The 20,533-nt window shown below is 38.5% G+C and overlaps 1 protein-coding gene and 1 long non-coding RNA gene across 7 annotated transcripts; both read right to left on the reverse strand.

The window, feature by feature from the left end:
- Positions 1 to 3,872: 3,872 nt before the first annotated feature.
- On the reverse strand, positions 3,873 to 4,628 carry LOC140889534 (uncharacterized). The gene has a single exon (XM_073297248.1). It carries the CDS (start codon positions 4,626 to 4,628, stop codon positions 3,873 to 3,875), a length of 756 nt encoding a protein of 251 aa, XP_073153349.1.
- A 4,979-nt stretch (positions 4,629 to 9,607) lies between these two features.
- LOC140892437 (uncharacterized) lies at positions 9,608 to 14,167 on the reverse strand. Of its 6 annotated transcripts, XR_012152827.1 has the most exons (9): positions 13,846 to 14,167; positions 13,519 to 13,741; positions 13,309 to 13,426; positions 13,012 to 13,194; positions 12,694 to 12,781; positions 11,279 to 12,612; positions 10,805 to 10,900; positions 10,672 to 10,715; positions 9,608 to 9,777 (listed from the first exon to the last, which is right to left on the reverse strand). It is a non-coding gene; the product is annotated as an uncharacterized lncRNA (long non-coding RNA). The 6 variants fall into 6 exon arrangements; XR_012152828.1 differs by having other exon boundaries at positions 10,805 to 12,612; positions 13,519 to 13,738; positions 13,889 to 14,167; XR_012152829.1 differs by having other exon boundaries at positions 10,805 to 12,612; positions 13,889 to 14,167.
- Positions 14,168 to 20,533: the final 6,366 nt, after the last annotated feature.

Consider the following 20,533-nt stretch of genomic DNA (forward strand, 5'->3'; position numbering starts at 1 on the left):
GCTTCTGCTTCCCAAGTGGCCTCTTCATCCGTGTGGTTCTGCCATCTCACCAGGATCATTGGAATCTACTTGTTACGGAGTCTTCTCTCCTATCTATCAAAAATCAGGATGGGCCTCTCCTCATAGGTCATTTGAGGATATAGCTGAAGTGGTTCCAAACTGAGCACATGGGACGAGTTCGAGATGTACTTCATCATTATCGACACATGAAAGACATTATGGACCCCATCAAGGTTAGGCGGCGAGGCCACACAATAAGCCAATGCCCCTACCCTATCCAATATCTTGAAGGGTCCTATGAACCTCGGTGCCAGTTTTCCTTCTTTACAAACCACATAACTCCCTTCAGCGGTGCTACTCCGATGAACACATGATCTCCCACCGAGAACTCCAAGTCTCTCCTCCTATGATCAACATAACTCTTCTGCCGACTCTGTGCAGTCCTCATCCTGTCACGGATCTTGGCTACAACTTCGGCAGTCTACTGAATAATCTCTGGTCCCAACTCTGATTTCTCCCCAATCTCGGTCCACAATACCGGAGATCTACACGGTCTCCAATAGAGTACCTCGTAAGGCGTCATACCAATTCTGGCTTGAAAGCTGTTGTTATAAACAAATTCCACCAATGGTAGTCTTGACTCTCAACTATCTTGAAAGTCAATGGCACAAGCTCTAAAAAGATCCTCTAGAATCTGAATCACCCTTTCAGACTGTCCATCCGTCTGCGGGTGAAAGGCAGTGCTATACAAGAGTTTCGTCCCCAAGGCTGAGTGAATGCTCTTCCAAAACGTAGAAGTAAACCGCGGATCTCTATCAGACACTATGTAAACAGGGATACCATGTAGTTTGACTATCTCTCGGATATACAACTCCGCATACTGCATCATCGTGAAGGTCGTCCTTACTGGCAAAAAGTGCGCCGACTTTGTGAGTTGGTCTACTATAACCCAAACAACATTCAAACTCCTCAATGTCCTTGGAAAACCAACAACGAAATCCATAGTAATGATCTCCCATTTCCACTCTGGAATAGGGAGTGGCTTATGCAATCCTGCAGGTCTCTGATGCTCCGCCTTGACCTGCTGGCATGTCAGGCATTCTGACAAAAATCGGTCGATGTCACGCTTCATGCCCGACCACCAATACAACCGCTTAAGGTCTCGATAAATCTTCGTACTACCTGGGTGATTAGAGTACGGTGATGTGTGCGCCTCTGCCATGATAGTAGCTCACAGAGAGTCGCCTGCGGGAACCCAAAATCGATCTCTGAACTTCACAATCTCATCTACTATAGAATACAAACCACTGTCTTTTTCCTCAGCTCTCTGTCTCCACTTTCTCAGCTGCTCATCATCTGCTTGAGCAACTCTGATACGGTCAAACAATGTGGTCTGCACTGACAAGGCTGTCAATCTGGGAGCCCTACCCTCAGCATAGAACTCCAATCCAAACCTCTAGATCTCATCCTGCAACGGTCTAGCCACTGACATGGAAGCAATAACTGCTGTCTTCCGGCTCAACTCATCTGCGACCACATTAGCCTTACCCGGGTGGTAACTGATCTTACAATCGTAGTCTTTCACCAACTCTAGCCATCTCTGTTGCCTTATATTCAACTCCTTCTGGGTGAATAAGTACTTGAGACTCTTATGGTCCGTGAATATCTTGCACTTTTCTCCATAAAGATAGTGTCTCCAAATCTTGAGAGCGAACACTACTGCCGCTAACTCCAGATCATGTGTAGGATAATTCTTCTCATGCTCCTTCAACTGCCTAGAAGCATAAGCAATAACCTTATCACGCTGCATAAGAACTGCTCCCAATCCCAACTTGGAAGCATCAGTGTAAACCACGAAATCACCTTTTTCTGATGGCATATCCAATACTGGTGCTGTCGTAAGAGCTTTCTTCAATACATCAAAGCTCCTTTGACACTCGGAACTCCAAACAAACCTAGCATTCTTCTTGGTCAATGCTGTCAAGGGCACTTTAATGAATGAAAAGCCCTTGATAAATTTCCTGTAATAACCAGCCAATCCGAGAAAACTGCGAATCTACGAGGCGTTTCTAGGTACTGACCACTCCTTTATTGCCTGAACTTTGGAGGGGTCCACCTCAACATCTCTCTCAGAAATGACATGTCCCAAGAATGCTACTCTCTCCAACCAAAACTCTCATTTTTCAAACTTAGCAAACAGTTTCCGTTCTCGGAGTACCTCTAGTACAGTCCTCAAATGATGCGAATGCTCCTCTCTATCCCTGGAATAAATGAGGATATCATCAATGAAGACGATGACAAATTGGTCCAAGAACGGCTGGAACATGCGGTTCATAAGATCCATGAAGACCGTTGGCGCGTTCTTCAACCCGAACGGCATCACAAGGAACTCGTAGTGAACATAACGAGTCCTAAAAGTTGTCTTGAACATATCCGATTCTTTCACCCTCAGCTGATGATAACCGGATCGAAGGTCAATCTTCGAAAACACAGAGGCTCCTTGTAACTGATCAAAGAGGTCCTCAATCCTGGGCAGTGGATACATGTTCTTCACTGTCACCCCATTCAACTCCCAATAGTCTATGCACAGCCTTAAGCTTCGGTCCTTATTCTTCTTCACAAAAAGGACTGGTGCACCCCATGGAGAGAAACTAGGGCGTATGAAAACCTTATCAAGCAACTCTTGAATCTGCTTTTTTAACTCCTTCATTTCCGTAAGAGCCAATCTGTATGGTGCCATAGAAATTGGCACAGTGTCGGGTACCAAGTCGATGGAGAACTCCACTTCTCTAACAGGCGGAATGCCCACAACATCATCTGGAAAAACATCCTCAAAATCCCTAACAATGTCCACATTTGAAAGGTTTGGATGCACTGGAAACTCTGTCAATGATAAGCTGGCTAAGAACGCCTCACATCCTTCATGCACCATCTGCTTAGCTTGCATAAAAGATATGATCTGTGTCTTCCTCGAACCCCTAGTAGCCTCAAACTGAAACGGTTCCTCTCCCTCTGGTCTGACCAACACTGACCTCTGCTGAAATTCGATCACCACTGCGTTCTTCATCATCCAATCCATCCTGAGAATCAAGTCAAACTCAGGCATGGGCAATACTATCAAGTTTGCAACTACTGATTTCCCTTGCAATAGAAGTTCAGGATTCCTCACCATTCTCCTTGTGGACAGTTCTTCCCCTGATGGGATGGTCACGGTGAATCCACAAATCAGATCCCGCACTCAGTACTCCGCTTGCGGGTAAAAGCCTCCGATATGAAAGAATGGGTAGCCCCTGAGTCTAACAAGGCTCTAGTGGCCACACCGGCTACTAAAATTCTACCTGCATTAAAGGTGATTACAACCACGGAAAGATTGAAAGCAAATAAGGCAAGTCCTACTTAGGTTCATTCTAAGCCAACGAATTCTATAATCAAAATTATATATTTCAACACGACCAATTAACACGAAGCATGCAATCCTAAAACAAGTTCTCATTCCAAAAAGAAAAGCTCAAAATCAAAAATTGTATCTATGAATCAATTAAATCACCCTTAATTAAATTCTCTAAATATTACCTGTGACGAGCGTAGTATCAGGATCGGCCTCCTCCGCCTGCATCACAAACACCCTCCCTTGAGTCGACATGGCGCGCAATGGACAATCTGAAACCACTTGTCCTGGCTTTTTTGCATCGATAACAAACTACGGCACCTGCCAGACACTGTCCATGATGAGAACGATGGCATTTTAGGCATACAGGCTTCTCCCCAGCCTTGGGAGGAGCAGGTCTCGGTGCCTGCTAGCCCTGGGGTCGCTGAACATGATGTCCCTGGGGCCTATGGGTTGGATGCCCCTGAGGTCTAGAGGGTCCCTGCTAACGCTGCTGCCCAATGAATGGCCTCTTCCCATGATGCTGTTGTGAACCATGATATGGTAGCGGCCTCTTACTCTGCGCCTCAGCGTTGATATCCTTCAAAGTCTTCTCAGACCTCAAAGATCGTCTGAGCGTCGAAGCATAGTCAACTGGCTCCGCCATGAGCACATCTCCATGGATAGTGGGTCGTAGCCCAACTATACAGTGTTGGAGCTTCTCCGCCTCATCGTCCCCAATCAAAGGCACTAAGTGGCAACCTCGCTCAAATTTCACCACAAACTTAGCCACTGATAGGTCTCCCTGACGCAGGCTCAAAAATTCAGTCTCCAAACGGGCCCTCACATCCGTAGTAAAATACTTTTCAAAGAAAAGTCTCCTAAACTCAGTCCAAGGCAAGGTAGCCGTGTCCACTGTCTTCTCAACTCCCTTCCACCAGAGGGCAGCATCTTCTTGAAGGTGAAAGACAGCACAACGGACTCGATCCGGATCTCCAAATTGCATATAGCGGAAGATCACCTTAAGCGAACGGATCCATCCCTCCGCTACTAGTGGATCAGTGGTGCCAGCAAAGTCCTTCGGATTCATCTTCCTGAACTGCTCATAAACAGTCCCAAGTCCAGCCCTCGGAGCGTCCACATGTCGCTCTAGGATACGGGCTAAGCCCTCTAGCACCTGCATCCCAACATCCGCAGCTGGTGGAGGTGACGATGGTGGAGGATGCGGTGGTTGTAGAGCATATCCACGATGAGTGGCCATCTGTATGCAAGTTCAAATTCCCACATTAAAATTTCATGGCTTAGGAAAAATTTTCCTTAAAATTTTACAAGCTCAAAAATTAAAAGGATAAGCGGAAATGAACTTAAACAAATAGTAATAAATGCACTTAAATCTTACAGACTTCGAGGCGAGATCCCTTTGAGTTTCGGCAACCGGTAGTAGACACAGACCAAACCAAGACTGTGCTCTGATACCAACCGAAACGACTAGCTACTAATACTAAAATAAATAAAAAAGAATAATACGCGGGTTTTCAAAAATTTACTAAAAATTTCGGCATGACCCGTTTGTTTATAGAACTAACCACCAAACACAGACACCAATTCAAAATATTTTAAGTAAAATCTCCCAAACATTCCCACAAGTCCCAAAAGCAAAGTAACATGACAGTTGAGCACCCCCACCAAACAACCATAAATAAAAGCGATACATAACAAATGTTCTTACGCAGGGAAACACATCCTGCTACCAAATAAAACAAGAAAGTAGAAATGTAATTTATTACAGACATTCAAATTGAAAAGACACAGCGGAAAAATAAATGGAGCCACGGTCACAGGCCTGCGCCTCCGGGAACCTCACCCAGGGGATCCTTCCCCTTAGTCCACTGATACTCGTCCTCACCTAAAAGTAGGAAGAAGTGGGGTGAGTCTAAAAGACCCAGCAAGACTATTGGGGGGGGGGGGTAACGAGTACTACATAGGTACAAGCACACACATAATTTAAAATAGTACGTAACAAAATAACTTTTTGTGCCCTTGAACTTAAAAGTAATGAACAAGTATAAAGAATAAATGCATGAATATGACATGTGCAAGACTAAGTCAAATAACTCAATGAATAGCATAAAAATGTACTGGAACATGGTCATAAGAATTTTGAGTGAATTCCGATCCATGAATTGTGACTCTGTGATTGCGATCATGATCATGGCTATAGGGCACAATGCCGCAAGGAGGTCGAGATGAAACCCAACCCGATCTTGCCCTATATTGGTAAGGGAGACCAAAATAGCTCCGGCCCCACACAAACACATGCTAAGGTAAGGAAACCCATAATGATTTGGTAAGGGAGGCCAAAATGTCTTTCATCCCCAAACGAAAACATGAATATGTAGTCACAACCATCTCACTTCGTTCAAAAATATTTCTTTCCTTTATTGAATTTGAGACTTAGCATGCACATGTTGATGTAAAGTTTACGAAGATACTGACTCAATGAACATGCAAAGGACTCGATGGTGAATGACTGGAAATGGTGATTTAGGAAAGTACCAAGGGCGGGAGTCTAAACCATGGTTAAAGCACTTAGGTGAAAGGAGCGGTACGTCCTACAATCTTATAACTCGCTTGATACTTGCCCAAAAGAGATTTTTCTTGAAACAACACTTTTCTAACCTCTTAAGTTAATTCCATTCCAATACCCTTAACCTGAGTCTGTTTTTATTCTTGACTTAAAAGCTCAAACCCAAACAGAAATCCGTTTGCCTAAAATTCTGCCCCTCTTTAGTCTCAAGGCTTAAAACATAGGGAAAACTCATCCAAATTGAATTCGGCTTGAAGCGTCATTTTCCTAACTCCCTAAAGCGTCAACCAACCCGATCCCTTCTTCGAGTTCAGCCTCTAACCCTGTTACGAACCCACATTTCTGGGCAGTCCATAATGTCACCAAAATCTGCTCCACATTACCTCTTCAAATCCGATTCAAAGCTTATCAATTTGTCCCTCGATCCTAAAACCACTATCCTAACATCAAAGCCAACATCTAAACTCATCCAACAACCCCTTAACAGTTGCCAACACCCCTCGCTAAAGCACACTCCCAAGCAACCTAAGAACATCCCCTATGTCACAAAAAAAAATCGAACAGCCCCTCTACAAATCTCAAATCAAATCCGACTCATTCTATTGCTACCACGTGAACTGCATATCACCCGTGGTTACCCCTACATCATCACACCATCAAGCACCATCAACGAATGCACAAAAGATATCGAAATCAGAAAATATAGAACTGCCATTTTCGAAACAAAGGCTAAGCACACTTACTATTCAATCCAAGGCTTTTAAAATCCATTAATCTACACGTAGTATCCAACTAAAAATCAAAAATTCCCCAGGCAGGAACCTTCGGTTATGAGCAAAAACACACAGGGCACGCATTCATCGTTTCATTTCTTTTTTTTTAAAAAAAATCTAAAATAGAGAAATGCAACATATAACATCAATTGCAACACACAATAATCGTATATAAAATGCGAGGAATGAACCGCAATCTTGCCTAGCTAGAATAAGCAAGAAAATCGATGAACCCAAAATAGAGAGGAAGCTGCGGCCGAGAGGAAAAAGCTGGAATGGAATGGGAAGATACAAAGGAAATCGAGCTCAAGCTTCACTCCTAGCTGGGCATGGAACGATTTTCTGGGGAAGAAATCAAAGCTCGAAGGTTCTTGTGAAGAATTGAAGATGTCGAGCTCACCTTGAAGAACAAGGAATCGGCTTTGCTCGGTGTCTCTGTGTGTGAGCGAGGTGGTGTGCGTGAGTTAAAATGTTTGTGTGTGTGTGTAATTTAAAAGCTATGGTTAAATCCAAACCTAGGTGAAAAAATTTCAATTTAAATTTAAAGTGCTAAACGAAGGTGATAACTTTACATCCCTAAATTACTTCGCCCCAAAATACACACTAGGATTTCCCAAATCAAAATAAAAGCTCGAATTCGATAGCCGGAAATTAAAATACTAATCCTCGCAGAGATTTAAAAGAAATAGATCAAGAGCGCGGGAAAATTAAATTTAAAAGAGACTGACACCGAAAATTTAAAATAATTAAATAATATAAAATTTAAAATTGATTTAAGCAATTAAATACCAAAAATTTAAAAAATACGAATATTAAAACAGGTTTAGGCACAAAACTCAAATTATAGAAATTCTAGGCGTCACATCTACGCTTCCACTAAACCATAAGCGCTTGTTACGAAGCACTTTCTCCTTCCTGTCAAGGATCCTTAGAGGTCTCTCTACATACGACAAGTATAGCTCCAACTGCACCTTGGTCGGATGCAGATTATGCGACTTATCCGCAAGGTACTGTCTCGGCAAGGACACATGGAACACATCATGAATTCCATCAGGATAAGGTGGCGAGGCTAAACGATAGGCCACATCTCCAACTTTCTCAAGAATCTCTAATGGCCCTATGAATCTCGGCGACAACTTGCCCTTAAACCTAAACCTCATCACTTTCTTGAAAGGTGAAACCCTCAAAGAGACATGTTCTCCTGGCTGGAATTGCAAGGGTCTATGATGAGTATTAACGTAGCTAGCCTATCAATCCTGAGCAACATTAATTCTCCACCAGATCAACTCTACTGCATCGGTCATCTACTGGACTAGCTCCGGACCCTTATCCTAAGCGCTCGCCAACCTCGTCCCAAAATAAAGGCATACGACAACGACATCCATACAAAGCCTCGAATGTTGTCATGACAATACTGCGATGGTAGCTGTTATTATATGCAAACTCCAACAATGCCAAATGGTCATGCCAAGCTGGAAAAAAAATCCATTACAGTAGGTCTGAGCATATCCTCGAGAATACGAATTTTCATCTCAGTCTGTCCATATGTCTCCGGATGATAAGCTGTACTTAGACTCAAATTAATACCAAGAGCACGTTGGGAGCTACCCCAAAACCTAAAGGTAAACCGTGGATCTCTGTCGCTAACCATGCTCAATGGAATCCCATGCAAAAGAACAATCTCTTGCACATACAGACGTTCCATAAGATCGAAAGTGAATCCCGATTATACAGAAGAAAATGCGTGAACTTTGACAGTCAATCAACAACAACCCAGATCACATCACAATTCATGGAATACAATGGCAAGTTGGTGACAAATTCTGTCGTCACATGCTCTCACTTTCACTCAAAAATCTCTAAACTCTAGAGAAAACCACCGAGTTGTCAGAACTATGCCTTGACCTGCTGAAAAAAGGCATTGCGACACAAACTTCTACTCGTTGAGCTTAATCCCTTTCCACCAGAATCTCGTTCGTATATCCTTATACATTTTCATGCTACCTGGATGAACAGATAATCTACTGTTATGAGTTTACGACAAAGATCTCCTCTCTCAGTGTGGCATCATCAGGTACTACCACTCTCCCAGAAAGACACAATAAACCATCATCCTGGAGATGGAAACCAAAAGTATTCTCACCTTGAGCCAATCGGGCTAACTTATGTATCTTTGGATCAGCACTCTGGGCCTCTCTACCCCGAGTATATAAAACTGGCTCGAAAAAGAATTGAAGAAACGTGAACTCCTTGATCCTTCTTGTGACAAAAAGTGAAACCCAAGGAACAACACTCCTCTACCACTCGCAAAACTGCACCAGTACGAAGGGAGCTCAAATGCACCTTGCGACTATGCGCATAAGAAACCGGATTCAAAGATCCTGGATGGTACTTGATTTCACAATCATAGTCTTTCAACTGGTCCATCCAGCGAGGCTGCCTCATGTTCAACTTAGCCTAAGTGAACAAATATTCACTACAAGAAAAAAAGAGAAATAAAACGCTTTTTCCGCGTTGTTAATGTCACCAAAAAATCGTTGTCATAGCCAGTGATGTGAAAAACCACGCTCAAAGACAACGCAGAAAAAGTGTTGTCATTTTGGGAAAAGATAACACATAAAAAGTGTTGTCATTTCTGGAAAAGGCAACGCGTAAAAAGCATTGTCGTTTCTGGTAAAGATAACGCATAAAAAGCATTGTCGTTTCTGATAAGGACAACACATAAAAAGTGTTGTCGTTTCTGGTAAAGACAACACATAAAAAAGCGTTGTCTTTTTCAAAATAAAAAACAAAAAAAATTAAATCACAAATTTTCAATATTATAAATCACTCGAAATTCAAAAATTTCTAACATAAAATTTAATATACAATCTTCCAATATTATATATTATTCAAATATAAAAAATAAATGAACTCTAAATCAATGAACTCTAGGAAAAAACTATTCAATAATCTCGAAAAACTTTGATCATTTCCTTCAGCACATGTTAGCGTCCCGAACTTTCATAAAAGCCGCAACAGTCTCTTTTTCTTTAATTTGTATCTTTATACTGTAAATTATTAAAAATAAGAACAAAAAAACATAAAACAAATATTAATAGATCAAAATGAAAAATAAACATAAATATTTAAGAACAAACAAATATGATGCAATAACCAAACACTTTAATTTGATGTATATGTGAAAAATGCAATAGGTACACCTCTTGGGGAAAAAATATTTTCACAAAAGCACATTTGAAGGGAGCACCATGACCTTGAAAAGTATAATGTTTTGCACCAGTCATGACATCTCAGACTTAGAGATATGAAAACAGATAGATTCATTTAAAGTCCACATCACAATGGCAGAACAAAGGGGGGCCAACAGGGGCTGTTGCCCCATCTGATCCTTATTCACATGGTATCAGAAGAGAATCTAAAAACTGTGATCTAGTTTACATGATCATGTACGAATCCTACAAGCTTTGAGCACAGTGGTGAACATGTAGAATCTTCTATTATATATGAGAAAGAAGACAACAAAAGAGAAAGGAAAAAGAAAACTAAGAGGCAGAAATGGCTACAAGCATTAAAGTAACCTTCATACCGTTGTTAGAATGCATGAGCTCATAGTGCAATATTTTTGCCTTTGTTACTGCCTCTTGTATATAAAGACATCATACTTTTGTCATCAATGTTTCTCTTGGTACAATACAGTTCTTACAGAAATGAAAGGAAGGTGTCAATGTGACAATATCGACGCAAGGTATCTGTAATACATTGAATACAACACACAAACATAGAAATAAAAAATGAAATTTTGCCTCTTGTTTATTATTGTAATGAAACAAATCCAAGATTTCATACGAGACAACAGGTTCCAATTGTTTATGTCTATAGTGTACACCTATCTAAACTTGAAAATTATCCCAATCACAACAATTATAAGCCTTCTAAATTACCTCAACGTCACAAGGCTTCTTCGGTTTCGCAATCTTAGGCGTTCCTGATTAACACAAGCATAAGAATATAAAGTGTTCTTCCTATGCAAATTAAAAAATTGAAACTGAATATATGTATAAGTTTGTGATTTACCTTCAAAGCTTTTGTCTAGTTGCCAGTTCTCTTGAAGAGCTGATCAAGGTGTAGCCTACAATAGATAACATCCTCGAAAGAATTGTAGTTCTCCAGCTGCAATTTTACATTTCACCACAAGATTGTCAGCAATACACCCGAATCTTTACTCCATTAATTCGAAAAATAGGTGCTCTGAATTGACTTGATTTGCAGCACATCCATTGAAGCAACTTTAGCATCAATACTTTCAGATCAGCAAAAACTAAGTTCATTGATCCAAACAAATTTTATTAGCTAAACATCATGCTCAAAGATTACAATAAGATCAGCCATTGTCTAAACTTGTAATTTCTTCCTAACCAAAACATTTCACTTTAAGTTTCATCCCTGATCAAGAACAACCTATTCACATAGATCTAGAAGCCCAAACTCATCTAAGGATCCAAGATTTGCATATCAAAGAGAACAAATTCAGGAATCTAAAACGCAAACCTTGAGAGTCACATTGCAGTGGTGGAATCTAAAGCATATATACCTCTGAAGTCACCACACCAGATTAAGCAGACCACCATCTACTTGTTCAATACAACACAAACTCCTCATCATAAGTCATAAATTACGAATGAAAAACCAAACAAGCCTAAATTGCACATAAATACTTGGTAAACACAATGGAAAGAATTCAAGAAAAAAACAACAAGACATGCATTCTCACTGTAGAATTCATTTCCATAACAAAGGGTAAATAAACAGCTCAGAGAAACAAGTTATAATAATCTCACAATAAATTTGCAATCAAATTATCATTTAAGAAGCTCAAAATGACAACAACAACAACAACAACAACAACAACAACAACAATAATAATAATAATAATAATAATAATAATAATAATAATAATAAAACAAAAATAGAGGATCATACCAAATGAAGCTGATCTTAGAAGAAACAACAGCGGCTAAACAAGCCACAAAACTAATCAAAACCCAATTGCGAGATAGATGTATTTTCCACTTGCATGACAGTTCGAGACAAAAAGATGAAATCTTAATACACACCGGGTGGCTCTAGGATGTCATTGAACACAAATTCTACCTCTTTCTGCTCAAAATGAACCACCACAAACTTAACAGATCGAAAGAAGAATAAATAAGATCATCACTGTAAACTATCAAATGGAACATGGAATAGTGAAAGCACCAAGACAGCTCCTGATAAAAAATATTAATGGTCATTTTGATTGATAAAATAAAATCAACTGAAAATACAAAGATATCCTCAAAGGGTCCCGAGGTTCGAATCTCACTCTGAAGCAAACTCAAATATCATTTGATTCGTCTTTAAAAGTATCAAAGACTAGTCAAGCTAAAAACAGGTCCGAACATACTTTAGAGCCGAATTGGAATCCAAATCACGATCAATAGCTACCAAGTCTGACAAATTCATCAACATTACTAGATAGAAATTTATTTAATATTAAATGAGCAAATGTGTTTGTTCATAATTGGAGCCTATATATAGTTGATAATTAACTTCAAATAAAATAAAAGGAGCTCGAACCCTAACTCCAAGTAAAGATCCCTCCATAATGGTTCCTTCAATCTAATTATAAAGTGTTAATAAAAACTCTAGAAACTTAAACTTGGAAAAATGATACAATACTATTATTGAAGCTTACTTTAATTGACTGAGAAGCTCTTCTACCATTATTAAGGTAGAGATGTGATGTGTCAATCTCAAATTTTAGTACCTATGAAGACTTATTCGGTTTAGACCCATGAAAGAATAAAACGAGATTAACATCCTTTCCTTCTCCTACATCAAGCCTGCACAAATTGCATTGTTTATTAGCACGTAGCAACAAAAAATTATATCTAATTAATTATCATGTGAACGTATATATATACCATTGAAATAAGGGCTATTTCTTTGAGAATCCAACCATTTTGCATAATATAAATGTAGATTGTGCCCATACCGATGAAGGGAATCAATCTGTTAAAAGAAAAAAATGGAATAAATCATTATGAATTCTTGATCACTTGGCTACCTAGTCTAGACTCGAGAAAGTAAAAGAGTTTCAATGTATTTAGAGCTTCGAGCCAATGTTGCAAAGAAAGTTTCTGGGCATTGAAATTCTTGGATAAACCCTTTTCGACTTGCAAAAGTCATCATTAGATTGCTAGCTAGAGACATCAAACGATATTCAAAAGCAAAAAAATTACCTTAGCAGCTCTTGTTCTCCCCCGTGACCACCGTGAAATCGCAGTCTCATGCTTATCGATGTCAAAGAAAGTTATGGAACTGTGTTTCAATTTTGAAAAATCCAGTAGCTTCCACCAACTCTGTTGTACAATAACTGCACAATCAGCTAGCTTTCTCCTCCTTCGGAAGCTTTAGTAAACCTTCTGCAAATTTATAGCAGCTTCATGTTTGGGGCGGCTGGGATTAGGATACTAACAAAGACCCGCCAATTATGCACAAGAAAATTAAAGAGGCAAAAAGGCTTTCCTAGTACGTACCTTCATTTGAGTTCTTCTATTCTGAAACCAAAATTTGACTTGTTTATAAACCAGGCAAAGCCTTCTGCTAAGCTCCATTCTTTTCCTTTCATAAGGGTGAGGACACTCCTTGAAGAGACTAAAAATAAAAAAGACATCCAAAAAAAAAAATCAACAAAAAATATTACCAACAAAATAAACATTATAATTAATGAGATAAATAATACACACCCCTCAATTTCTTGGATTTGCTGAGTGTGTTGGTGGTATCTTTTCTTCCTTGAAGGTTTGTCCATAGTATCTTGCTCATATCCCGAGGCTCCGTCCATAACATCAATCCCAATTCTACTCTCGTGCTCTTCATCTCTCATTTTCCTTCCGCCGACATTACCGAATTCAAAATTTTCCCCCATTCTCGCCACCTCTTCTTGCCAGCTCCGACACCTGTGTCCTGCTACAAAAAGGGAACAAAAACAGAAGCCCAAGTAAACAAAAATCCATTAAAAAGATATAAATCCTCCCCCACATACATATGAAGGGAAAAAAGGAGGGGTATACAAGCTAGGGGCTAAAATAGAGGCCAGAAGAATTGAACACGAACGGCTTGGCTGCGAGAGACTGTGACAGAAAGCATGGGTGAGCAATGGCACCGATGGGCATGTGTTGATGTCACAAAGCCCTAGACCTTATGGCCACTGCCTCGTCGCCGGATTCGCCAAGTACTAGAACAAGGTTCCGGACTTCGAATAAGCTCGTCAACTACAAGATGTCCCTCGTCAAGGCCTTTTTCAAGCTCGTCAACTACAAGATTTTTGCGACTAAGAGGCAAAAATCGTGAATGATGGAAAAGAAATAGTTAGAATCAAAAGAGAGAAAAAAACGAGAGGGACAAATGGCGACAAGGGTTTGGGGATATTGGGTTTATTTTTTCAACGTGAAGGGTTGGTTAGATGTATTTTAAGTTTTATTTATTTAAAATAAAATAAAAAAATTCATCCACAACAGTTTTTAAAAAGCGTTGTTGTACACAGAAAAAAAACTCTCATAGACAACAATTTTAAAAGCGTTGTCTTTGACCTAAAAAAAACGCTCATAGACAACTCTTTTTTGAAAAAGTGTTGTCTTTGATGAATATAAAATATATATAGACAACGTTTTTCGTTAAAAGAGTTTTAATTTAAAAACAAAAACGCTTTTTGGAAAAAAACGTTGTCTTTTAAGTGTTGTGTATGAGCATTTTTGTTGTAGTGACTTCAAACTTTTATGATCCTTGGAGATCTTGAATCTCTCACCGTACAAATAATAATGCCAAATTTTAATAAAAAGACAATGGAGGCTAACTCCAAATTATGTACGAGATAATTCTCCTTGTGCAACTTTAGCTGTCTGGATGCATAGGCAATGAAATGCCCATTTTGAGTCAACACACATCCCAAACCCTAGAGAGGAGCATCGGTGTAGACTACAAAACCACCATATCCAGACGGCAATGCCAAAATTGGAGCTGTCATAAAACAACATCGCAACTCGCGGAAATTGCCTTCACACTCGGAAGACCACATGAAGGAAACATCCTTCTTCATCAACTGCGTCAAAGGCCTGGCTATCTGAGAGAAATTCTCGACAAATCGGCGATAGTAACTTGCCGACCCCAGGAAACTACGGATCTCAAAGACTATCGTCGGACGTGACCAATTCAGAATAACCATTGTATTGCTAGGATCAACTGCCACACCATCTCGAGAAATCACATGACCAATAAAGACAACCTCATCAACACAGAAATCACACTTGCTGAGCTTAGCGTACAACTATTACTCCCTCAAAATCTGCAAAATAACACGGAGATGATAGGCTTGCTCTTCAACACTGAGAGAATATATCAAGATGTCGTCGATGAACACTACAAAGAACTTATCCAAAAAATCTTAGATAATCCTTTTCATAAAATCCATGAAGACAGTAGGAGCAACCCAAATAGCATCAGTAGAAACTCATAGTGCTCATACCACTTGCGAAATGATGTCTTCGGAATATCCTCGTCTCTCACTCACAGCTGATAATAGTTTTTTTTTCAGTTTTAAATGTATTAGATTCAGTTTCGGGAAAGCCTAGACACAAATTGACTAAAAATTTGTGAAATCCACAAATGTAAAGTAAATTAAGATCGAAGCTCTTGTCGCAATTCAGTTTTAGAACTTTTTTTTGAAATATAATATTTCCTCTCACATCCACTAAAGTAATTATTTTTTGGAATAGTCAATTTATACTTGAGAATTAATCTTGATTATATTTTTAGTAAATAATATGTTTTCCGTCTCATATCAATATGTAAGTGTGTTGATATGTGTCGTTTTTACGTGTTTTATTGCATTGTTTTGAATTTGTTTTGCATGATTTTGTGTTGTTAAGGTCATTCATGCTTAGTTATTGAATATTTGTTTCATTCGGATCACTCCTCATAATTTTTGATTGGTTGTAGTAAAAAATGGAGAAAATGAAAAGTTTAAGCACCGAGAATTGACGCAAGAAGAAATCACAAAGCATTAATGGTCCAAAAATTATTTTTGACTATAGATTGATCCAAATCAGATATTTACCATTCAAAATATAGTACAAGATGTTGTGAAGCTGTTGTCCAAATTTTAACTCGATCTGACGGCTAGAACTACAAATATGATTTTTTTTAAGAATTTTGCGTGCTGGAAACGAAGCTCTAGTGGCCTGGGATAGATTTTTGGGTGCCTAGGCGCGACACGGAAGGAAAAAAATGTAGAATTTTTGATATTTTAAAAGTCTTGATTCGTGGGCTTTATTTGACGGGCTTTCAAGGACATATAAAAAGAAGATAGAAGAATGCTAAGAGGGATCTTGGACATGACATCAGACGCAGATTGAGATGAGGAGGCAGCCAAGGATCAAGAGAAAACGAGAGCGGAGAAGGGAGAAAAACTTGAATAACTCAAGGAAGAACAACATCCGAAAAAAACTAGTTTTCTCTTTTCTCTTTTCTTTTTTTTGGGATTTAGGGGATCCTACCCCCAAAACTATGTTTTGTTTCTTTTTGAAGATTGAATTTGATTTTTATGCATTCTTGATTGTATTATTTTGCTTATTGCATCTTTGAAGATTGAGCACCTGCGAATTAATTTTATATGCTATAATTGATACCGAAAAGAGATTTATAACATGATAGAGTAATATAATTCATGGATCTAGAACTTGCACAGACATATGAGGTTGGGTACATGTTGATAGTTATTGTTGTGAAAATTTCTCGCAAGCGTACGAGTGTCAAGTTTTAATATAGTGATTAAATCAGATATCGATCTCACAGGGAGTAAAATGAAAATATTTAGTACTTGTAATTAGAATAGTCCAAACTTTATCTAGAAAATCAAACTTTGAGAATTTTGCAATAAAATAAATAATCAGATGACTTAAAAGCACGCACACAACTTTCAGATTAAAAATCAATCACAGAAAAATGGTCTAGAGGTATAGATTTCACCTGGTTTCAACGACAATCAATCCTAATTAATTAATCTTCATGAATTCCAATCAATTAATAGCCAAGAACACTTAAGTTTATTATTTCCCTCTCCCGAGCAATAAATAATGTTTATCAACTACAATTAAATTTCAATATCCCTATTAAGAATTTATCGCAGTGATCTAACACAAAACGATGTTCTCTTTAAAAGCTCTGCTAAAATCATACACTCTCCCGAGCTGTATAAATAATTAACAGTGTAATTTCTAATGTCCTATTCAAAATCCCCTCTCCCGAGCAATGATTTCAAATAAATATAACAAATCAATTATTGATCAGATAATTGAAAAGACAATCAATTCTAGAAAAAACAATTAATCTAAAAGAAATCCAATTCAATAAAATCAAAAATTCATGAAAGCGTCTACACCAGGTTCCATCCAACCTCTAGACTATAAAAATTAGTTCATACTAAAATTCTGAAAACAATAAATAATAAATTCAAACATGTTCAGAATTAAATAAAAGATAAGAAACAAATTCGTCGTCGACGCCGTGTCCGGACTATCAAACTCCGTCTTCGTTCTTCAGTTAAGCCTTCAGAAATCTTCTCAGGAAAATCACGATCACAATCAATCTCTGTTCTCTGATATCTGCGTTAATGTTATGGCGGCTCCCCCTTTTTTCAAGTCTCACAAAAATCCTTTTATAGCGTGCACAAAAGCCCACAAAATCAAGCCCAAGAATTAATTGCCCGAAATAATAAAATTTCCAAATAACATCGACGGGCGGGCGCTCAAGTGAAGGCGCGGGCGCCCCTTTATCTCGAAATCTCAATTCTCTCGCCTTTCCAAATCTTGCGCGTTAGCTCTTCTTCCCTTCCTCATCAGCGCTTGTTTTAGCGCTAAACTTTTAAGGCCCAATAACAAAAAGCCCATTAACTGTTCAATCTTTTCTTCTCTGAACGTTCCTTATTTTCTTTCTTCTTTCTATTCTTTTCTTTCCTTTCTTTTATTCTTCTTTTCTTTCTCAATTCTTTTCTTTTCCACATATTTTCCAAAATTCCCTACAATCACAAAAACAACAAAACACCCACATAAATGCTCGAAACAAACAATTAATAATTAAAATCATATATAAATTAAGTGTATAAAATACACTTATCAAATACCCCCAAACTTAGACTTTTGCTAGTCCCGAGCAAAACTATTAAATTCCAAAAACTCATTCTATCAAAAACCAACAAGAATAGTCAAGAAATATTATGGAACAATGGCCTCATAAATGATTTCAAAAATATCAAATCCAAATCATATCCAACCTACTAACACTTGAAAGTTTTAGCCAATCACAAAATAATAACCGCATAAACTCACAATCTCCGCAACTCAAGTTCAAAACACCATCATCCGAATTCAATTCAAACATTCATAGATCATGAGGACTTTTCAAGGATAGCATAGGATCAAATATAGGATATTAATAAAAAACACTCACAAATAGGTAAATGCAAAGAATAATAGTGTGTGCGTGTTTCGATCAAAATTCATAATCATTAAAAGCATCAATCAACAGTCCATAGGCTAAATTCTCGCAACTCTTCTCCACTAGTATATTGGGCAACTGAGACTCGGTCACTAGGACTTATTCAGCTTATAATGTAAGGTCTGGCTCATGGCTACAAATGAAGGATAAGAATTCAAAATAAGGAGTAATTCATATTTTTATGCTCATTCTAACTTCAACTCCTTTTTCATTCACAATTCAATTCTATTTCAATTCACTTCATTTCATTTCAACTTTTTCACAATCTCTTCTTTTTCACAACTTTTTCAACCACATTTTTGAACTCTTTTTTCTACTACCTTTTTTTTTCATCTTTTCAATTCATCCACTACACCAATCCTTTTTCTCACAAATAAAACTAGGAGCATAAAACATTTTAGCATTCAAATTACTCCTTTTAAAGGTAGGACATAGTGTATAGGTTGTTCAGGTAGTCAATGTAGGACCTTGAAATAATTACGAATTGGGGTTTATCACACGTTTACACGCATGCCATTCGATTTTCAATAAAGCTCAAACAAGGTACTAGGGATAAAATAGTAATAGGTAGCTTGAAAGGCTCAAACGAATTCAAAAAAAATTGCCTAAATCATTCTTAATCTCAGTTTTGCCCGTATTTTGCCTCGAAGAGTGTTCGAACTAGTTCTAGACAAGTCTCAATCCACAATTAAATCATACAAATCTCAATCAGTGCAAAAAAGAATAATCATCAGCAGTTAACGATGATTTTTCACAAAAATTCAGATTTTCTCGTACCTCAATGTACTAATATACGTGTAGCTCAAATGGGCAACTAAGGATAAATTCAATGAAAATTAGGCCCAAAAATTTCAAACAATGCCTCAATCATATCTATGTCTGTATGTCTCAAAAATCGGATTCAAGCATTAATCACAGAGTATATAGGAAATTGTCCATCTAATTGGTTCCATATTTTCAAAAATATTTGTCAGATAGGCAGACAATCATGGATTTCAGTTATCGCACAAAAATATTTTTCATTGGCCATGCATCCATTTCTTTCTCAACTTCTTTTAAATTCAACTCAACTCAACAAAAAACAACTAAACTCAACAAAAAATTTTATATATGAAATTCAAAACTCAACTTTCAACCAAACAATCAAACAACTAAATCAAACTAAATCAAACATTGATTCATCCCCCCAAACTTAATGTAATCATTGTCCCTAATGATTAAAAACAATAAAAAGAACAAGGGACTCATACCTTCGACACCGAGCATCAGGACTCGGCGTCATCATCATCATCTCCATGGAACAAAGGTGCAGCAGCAGCAGTATCATCAGAATACCACTGCGGAGGAACTGGATAAGGCACAACAGTGGGCGGATAATTTTGGGCAAGAGCGGCAGTGAAGTCATGCATATATGTCATGTGTGCTTGCATCATCTTCCACTGCTTCTTCATCTGAGAAAGCACGGCCGTAGAATCATCACGAGTAGAATACTCAGTGGCCGGATGCGTCGGTAGTGACATAGGTCCTTCCAAATGGGAAGGTGCTGGCTCAAAGTGTGGTAGTGGCTCCGAGGGTTGCGGTGGTTCAGCTGCCTATTCAAAAGTACTGGCTGCTTTCTTCTTCTTGTCCCGTCTCAATGCACCAGTAATTCTTATAGGACCTCGAATTGGAAGAATCTGCTCCGTATCATCCCACACAACACCAGCTAACCGGCAAAGTTGAGTAATCAAAGACGAGTGGGGTAAACTGATAGTCGAGGAACCCCTAACTGCAGCAATAATAGACTCCTGAATCACCCTCCCAGCATCAACAGATTTTCCAGTGACAATGCAGTACACAAGACCAGCTCTAACCTTAGTCACATCAGATGTATGCCCAGATGGCAAAATTCTGGCAGCCACAAATTCATGCCAATTATTCGCTTCTCGTCTAAGAAAGATGGATGGAAATGTAACAGCTTCATCCTTTGAATTCCTCTTCCATTCCGCCCCATCATGACACAAAGTCTGAATTATAATATTCTCTGGATATGACTCATTCTTAAACACCTCATACTCATCATTAGAAATGTCCAAATCCGGCATTTCATAGAGACGGTTAATTGTACTCTTATCAAAAGGCACCAATTTCCCTCGAACTCGAACTTTCAGATTCACGTCTTTGACCATCAAATTTGCATAAAACTCATGAATCAATGATATAACAGCA

Source organism: Henckelia pumila, chromosome 3 (genome assembly GCF_033568475.1).
Source record: "Henckelia pumila isolate YLH828 chromosome 3, ASM3356847v2, whole genome shotgun sequence".
In the NCBI taxonomy this organism is placed as follows: domain Eukaryota; kingdom Viridiplantae; phylum Streptophyta; class Magnoliopsida; order Lamiales; family Gesneriaceae; genus Henckelia; species Henckelia pumila.